General features: G+C 46.6%; 1 protein-coding gene across 1 annotated transcript in view; it reads left to right on the top strand.

Moving 5' to 3' along the window:
• Window positions 1-294, top strand: part of Pmar_PMAR026392 (thiolproteinase SmTP1, putative) — a gene marked incomplete at both ends in the record, with an annotated part of 1,623 nt that extends 1,329 nt beyond the window's left edge. The window contains 3 exons of the mRNA XM_002772978.1: window positions 1-49; window positions 96-143; window positions 227-294. The exon at window positions 1-49 is cut by the window's left edge and continues 4 nt beyond it. Coding sequence (XP_002773024.1) covers window positions 1-49; window positions 96-143; window positions 227-294 — 165 coding nt within the window. The remainder of the gene's footprint in view (window positions 50-95; window positions 144-226) is intronic.
• Window positions 295-7,490: the final 7,196 nt, after the last annotated feature.

Raw genomic sequence — 7,490 nt, 5'->3', positions numbered from 1 at the left:
TTGATCACGCTGTTGTGGCGGTTGGTTATGGAAACGAAAATGGAGAGGAGTGGAAATATCACGATGTGGATGTTTACTGCAAATTCTTTTATCAGTTACTTCATCGGCAGAAATTCTTGGGGAACTTCCTGGGGTCAAGATGGGTACTTTTACCTGAAGCGAGGAGTTTCCGGTTACGGTGAGCTTCGACACTCATCGTGACATCCACAAAGTCGTCCTTTTGCAGGTGAATGCAACATACTCGAGTACATGTGTGTTGCGGATCTCAAAACTACAAGCTTCAGAGGCCAGTAATCATAGCATGATCATGATTCGTAGAAAAACCATCTTGAGCATTTATTCTATCCAATCGCTCGCGTTCATTATTCGAGAAGAATTTCTTCCCCTTAGCCGTTCTCTGCTAACGACGAATCCTAGGAACATCAGATGTTAGGGATTCCCCATTTCAAAAAGCATTACGGCTTCTCATTTCTCCCAATAAGTCTTGACAGATTAGTCTCACACCTCCTTACTCAAGAATTTCACTATAGAAACACCATTGTTGTGTTTGGTGAGGGAGAACTTAAAACCATAATGAGGAAATATGCACACGGTCAACTACATGTGTCAGTCACAACATGGAAATTCTGAGTAAGGTTTGGCAAATTCTTGTTGGCTGCTGAACATTTCTATCCGAGTTTGTATACAATTTGAACTCGAATTCGGATATAATATAAATTTCTATAATAAGCGGGTAACTCTTGAGCTCAGCTGAGGAGAGCGAACATATATTCCAACACAGCTTATGACTGTCTCTCCGACAGTGTCGGAGCTCCGAAAGTATCTATCTGATCTTGAGAAGTTTATAACCTTCCAAGAAAACTCTCTCTTTCTTAAAACTGGACGCTGCGTTGAAGATTATCATTCTGCACGATTCTGCATTCTTCAATTCATTTAATATTGCGAATATTCGCAATATTAAATGAATTGGAATCACTTACACCGGACAAATCACACCATATCATTTGAATAACTCACAGCATTTCACGTGATATTCATTGTTTCTACTGTTTTCGTGCCCTCGTGGGCCACCGGCATAAGCCAGAATCAGGGTAGCGACGCCACTAAATCACACAGACTGCACGAGCACCACCTCGAGATCCCATTGCCCTTCTGAGATCCTTTATCAAGGGATTCGTTGAAGCTTACACGTACGTCGTAGGTCCTACGAGGTTATTATGGAATTGTAGCGTCTCAGGGCTCGAGTATGGTTCTTCTCAGTGACAACTCAGATCATTTGAGAGTCGGAGTCATTCATTAGGAATGAGGGTGGCATATCTGATACCGATGTCATATAATCAATAAGCTCGATCGGTGAGAATAATGGGCAATTCGTGATGCTCCCAAAGCACTAACAATGAACAATGGGACACGCAAACACATAGCCTAATAGATTGTGCACTAGCGGTGACCTAACTTAGGTCACCCAAGTAGGTCGCACGCACGCGAGAGCATCTGTGCGGATGCGAGCCCTTCTTAGTTAAGTTGTTGTGCCAGGGACATGTACGGAAGTATAAGGTCACTCGTACTGCCCCATTGTGTTCAATTGTATCTTTCGTTGTGCGAGCTTACAGATATCTTAGCTGATCACACTACAATTATGGTTACTGCGTAAAGTTACAGATTCAGTATTCAATTGGTGAGACTGGTGAAGGTTGAGTTAATCACTTCGTCACACAGCCTCAGCACAGAGGCCTTTCCAAAGCAGGAGCGAAACGTTGTATAAGGATATAACCGCGACTATTAGTCGCGAGGCTCTCGTAACCCGACGTTACATCAATCAGTGACGTTGTCGCCGACTAGGGGAGGGGACTGTCGCGCATAGAGGTACCACTACAACAATCTGAGCAGTCGCTTCCAACGGTGACCCTTTCTGTCTTGACTTCTTTTTCCCTACAGTCGGTCTACTCGTGAACGGCGCTTGGGAGGTCTAGCCCGCACAAGCTCGTGCGGAATTGTTCGCGTACGTGTGCACGAATCTCGTTCTGTGTTGGACAGTGGTCGTCGTCGGATTTGACGGGAATGACACAAGCAGAGTTGTGTTGGTTGGAAAAAGGTAGTTCGTAAAAAAACCGAGCTTACGTCTATCACCCATCACGTGACGTGGTGACGTAGAGTATTTGTGGAGCGTCTGTCGCGTGAGTCACGAAGTGGCCGTCACGCCGTAGGGAGCGGGAACAGCTCGCCCATTACTGGTTGGATGAAACATCTCGCAGCCCTCAGGCTGAAATGGATAAGATAAGGAGCCTTATTACCTATTACGGCTATTCTTAGTGTTGTTGAGTCAACCAGTGCGGGTGTTACTACTAACAGGAATCTTGTTCATTCGTAGCGTTTCACGTGAAGTACGCGAGTTGATCGATGTTGGTAAAGCAGCGAGACCCCGTCACGAGGGAGACTTCTGGGACCTTTACGGCTCCATCAGGATGTGATTGGACTTCGAGTTGTAAACATCTTCTGAGGACTAACTCATTATCTAGCGCTAATGTCAGTGCTGTTCTTCACCAATGGCCATTGGCTTGATCAAAATAATTCTGAAACATGACTAAGGACCGGTCGAACTTCATGGATAGCGAGTACTTTGTAATTTTGTGAGGGAACTTTTTTCTGTTAGTCTTATCCTCTTTTTTGTGTTGGTGGAGCGACTAACATCAACCTTTCAGTAAAACAAATCGTCATGGTCCTGATCCTACTCAATATTGGTATCTTCGCTCTGCTGGGTACCCAGTCTTATGCTAAGTACCCTCCAGCCAACGGCAGGTACTTCAAGCAACTGCCTGAGTCTGCAACTGTAGCAGCAACTTTTAGAGATGCTCCGTCCTCGGCATACACGGTCACTCTGCAAATCACATGCGCAGAGGCTCCGCTCGAAGTTAAGTCATCCCCTCTACGTCTTAACTCTAGTAACGATGTATATACCATATCCTCATCCGATGTGAACCTCCACTATAGGTTTTTAAAAGAAGCAGTACAGAAGTGTAAGCTCACATTCTTTAGGCTGTCCATGCAAGATCTCATGCGCTTTTTCTACCATGGTAAAAAGGATACGGTTGAAACAAAAGTGAAGGGCCAATTTGTGACTCTGGTGAAATCTCCAGCGTGAAGGCACGAGATCCCTTTCGAATGGACATCGATCACCCATCCAAGATATGTCAGTTCTCTACCATCAGTGGTCGCCGACCACTAGTTGGTGGGTCTACCGTATCATTTGTGGAGTATGATGAGGTGGATGAAGTATGATTCTTAAATACAATATGTCTATGTCTATGATCAGTCCTATGCCTTTGTCCTTACCGGCATATCGTAGCAACATTCTATAGTCGTTCTCTTCCTTACCATCAGGAGGTGGAAGTTTAGGTCTCATTGTAAGTTGAAGCTGCACAGCGCCTGCTGTGGGTCCTTGGGTTGTATAAAATGGGGAGTTGAATAAAATGGGGAGTTAGCTACGGTGATGATGTACCACTAATGAGTATGACATACTCAGTATGCAAGCCGGCTCAGAATCGATCAGTAGTATGAGCTAGAGAGCCAACTCATGTCAATCAGCACTGCTGATTCATCAGTCAATTATTGCTGTGACACGACCATGAGTGAGCGGCTCACTGTGAGCCGCTGATCATGAGGACATTGCGATCCATTAAAACTAATTATTAACGACATGTTCAGAGCCAGGAGATCTCCTTTAGACCACCTGAGCCCAAGGTCATCTATGCATTACTCTACATTCATTCGATTGCGCAACTCTTCAATGTGAGGAATCACCTTCGATGATGATGATTATGATGATGTTGTCACATCATTGATGCGATTTAATTTTTCTAACATTTGGATTCTCAAGTCCATTATCACACAAATTTTGTGACACAAACCGTTTGAAAGTTGCCACTCGTGCACCTCACCTTCAACGCCTCTTTTCATCATACCGTTCAATGAATGTCACCATAGGCATGTTAGAGGAGTGCCACGCTGAAGTTGAGAGCAGTGATTCACCAGCAGTGAATTCAAAGTTACCTTCTTCGATGTCAGCGCTCGATTGCCTCATGATGACAAAGCAATGGTCACGCATTAGAGTGAATCAGAGTTGGAATTTATGCACGTGGTCACCGACATATGTCGGTGAGGAAACACCAAAATTTGAGGAAGGCTCTCACAAGTGAGGAACCTCCCTGAAGATGAGGAGGTGTACCGCAGTCTGCGCCCCTCTCATGCTCGAATTCTGTAATTAATCATATCCCAAATTGTTCATGACTAGGCAGACGTGTCGTACAAGTTCTGGCGATGACCTAGGTTCGGTCGTACAATGCCAAAGGTTGTAAAGTAGAATTCAGGATGAGACTCAGTTGTATTTATTGGTGTATAGTCGTGACAACGTCGGTCGATTTGGAGGGCGCACGAAGCCATACTGTGAGGAATCAAAATGTACTCGACAGTGTAGGTATGGCTCTAGTACACGCTGTCGGATAAGGATCCGAGATATTGTAATTTTGGCCATTTTGGCCACAACAGTACCTGCAGAGAATTTGCGCGTAGGGTTACAGCTTCGGGTCGATGTGAAGGTCAGACTATGATCGAGGCTTTGCGCGGAATTTCATGTGTGCGCGCGTGCCGCGATGGATCAAGAAGCCATCGACATAGCTTATGGAGTGGCGCTGTGGCGCAGACAACCGACGAAAAGGGATAGGAATAAAATGACCAATATCCTCATACAAGTGATATTGGTGACCGGGTAGTGTAGACTAAAGTAAAGATGTGACCTTCACGCACGCTCTTCTATAGTGTCACGTAAGCTGCTTACGTGACACTGTAGAAGAATGTGTGACACATGATATGCGATGTCGAGCAGGCACAAAGCCGCCACGTCGTGGCGAGGAACGCCAGATGTGTCCACCGGATTACGAGCAGGGATATTGCGCTGGGTCTTAGGTGTTCTCGAGTGCTTTTAAAAAACCAGCTCGTTAAATGCTATCGAAAGAATACTTGCAATGTGCCTATTGCCCTCCGAGCAAAGCGGCGATGCGGGGTGATAATCTTCGTCGACACATTCAGACTGACCATCCTGGGAAGCCCTTTAAGTTCCGCCCCCCACAAGGCTCCATCCCGATCTCAAGCATATTCAGACCTGTACCCACAGATCGCGAACCTCATGGTACGAAACGACCACGTTCTGATGGGACGGTTGATGACGTCGCTTCTCCTGGCGTTGGTGTCGATAATGCCCAGCCTGGCACCTCTTCATCGGCGCCAGCAGCAGCACCATCATCACCATCATTATCAGCACCACCACCACCATTGTCATCTTCCTCTTCATCATCATCGTCCGGGCGTTCCACAATATTGCCGGCCTGGAACCTGAGTTCTCAGGGAGCTACTTTGAGGAACCAGGAAAAAATCTTGAGCGAGATTGTGGCTCTGAAAGAATCTGTCAATAAGGTCTTGGATGGTGAAGCGGTGAAACGATCCAAGGGTGACTTTGCCTCGGCGGTGAAGAATGTGTCGACTAATTTCCGTGTTTGCTGGCTCTCCAACCAAGTTATCTGCACGATCTGCGAGTCCAACAAGTACAAGATTCACACTTCCGAGCTACCAGCCCAACTAGACCGCGTCGGACGATTCGACATCGGGGCAAGCGGTGTAATACCAGTGGCTTCTCGCAGACGAGCCATCATAGACTCGTTGAAGGATCACGAGAAGACGGCGACTCACCGTCGATGCTGCGAGCTCTGCCAGCGTGCAGCGAACGACCTCACTCGGCGGACTCGATTGAATGTATCCCGCGCAGCATACAGCACAATCGTGGAGGGTGATAGTTTTGTCAGGTGATCTATAAAACTTTGCGCTGTTCGTAATCTTACATGACTCAGGTTTGAGAGAACTCTAGCTGGCCTCGCGCTAGCTGGACCTCCCGTTGGCGATCAGAATCATTCCAGAAAGTTCCTGAGTGTTTTCACGAACGCCATGAAGGAAGAACTGCTAGCTCGCCTCTCATATATCTTGACCTGCAACCAGAAATGCTTAGGCGATAGACCCACTCCACTGGGAGTTGCGACTGACAAAGTGACATTATCCAGGCGCACATTGCAGCCAGTCTCAATCAGTGGGATTGTAGCAGGTAAAAATACATGAAAATCAAGTGTGGGCACATCATCTAGAACTTCGAAACCGTGATCTCTGAATCATAACGTTCTATTTGCATCTTGAACTCTGCTTCAGTTTCCCAACCGTATTGTCTGAATGATTCACACTGAATCATTACGATTCAATCATAGTGGGACATTCGGATTTCACATATCTCCGCCTTGGTCTCTCATTCACTCATTGCTATTTCCCTACTCTTATCCATACATGTTCCTAAATGTCTTCTGTGAACAGGTAAGATACAATCTTATCTTATTGGAGCTCCCCCAGCTCTTGATAAGAGTGGCCTTGGACTTGTTACCCTACTCGTAGACACGGTTGAGGCCTCTGGAATCACGAAGAATCATTTCCGCTCTCAATGCATTAGCTTATCCACAGATGGAGAATACGTTAATCTCCGTGCCGGGAGCAGACTCGCCGAGGTTCTGGATGTTGGGTTTTGCGAAGATGGGTCTTCACAGCTCCACCACGGGTGGGACGTTGCGCATCGCTTGGAATTGTGCCATCAAGACGCTCATAAAGTTGTCGATTTACGAGGGCTTCTCCACGCTGAGATTCAGAATAAAATCGGGAAAAGTTTTGAGGAGGTCAGGGAAGCTGCAGATGACCTCGGTATTCGCTTTTATTCCCCTTTATCGTACTGTAAGACCCGGTGGTGTTCTTCCGAACGACGCGTCCTGTTGAACTTCTCGAGAAATCTGCTAGCTATTAATCATGCAGATGGTGATGATGGGAGAGCCAAATATCTTGAGTACGGCTGGGTCTTCACTTTTACGGTCATCTTTGATACGCTCAGCCACATGACTGAGGTGTCGTTGATCTCACAAAAAGTTGTCATGAGGCCATGGCAAATCTGGAAGGCACTCTGTGACTATAGGGATCGGCTCATACTCTGTGAAGCAGAAATAGCTATCATCGAACAATCTGCTAAGGATGGTAACTTAGTTCCCCAAGATTTTGAGTGCGATTATCTACCGAGTTTGCGCAAGGTAGACTTCATCAATGGGTTCTGGCAAGGTCTTGCCCTGTGGTGGTCTGAAAGGTATTCCCGTGATGAGAGGCTATCGTATGTTGCGAGCCAAGCTCGTTCGTGGCTCCGCTCTCTCTTGAATGCTCTCAACCTGCGCGCTTTGCATGATATCCCTTTTTGGCTGCGGAATGCCGAAGCTACTCTAGGGGCCGAAGCACTTCTTGGTACTGTTAAGATTGACTGCGTGCGGTGCTCCTACGATCAACCTATCCAGGAAGCAGACGGGGGGCTCAAATGCCACGATGATTCTAATAGAGCCGAAGTGTTTTCTCAGCTTGGACATTGG

Source organism: Perkinsus marinus (genome assembly GCF_000006405.1).
Source record: "Perkinsus marinus ATCC 50983 genomic scaffold scf_1104296959768, whole genome shotgun sequence".
Lineage (NCBI taxonomy): Eukaryota > Perkinsozoa > Perkinsida > Perkinsidae > Perkinsus > Perkinsus marinus.
Note: the sequence above shows the minus strand (reverse complement) of the source record. Positions and strands in the feature narration are given on the sequence as shown.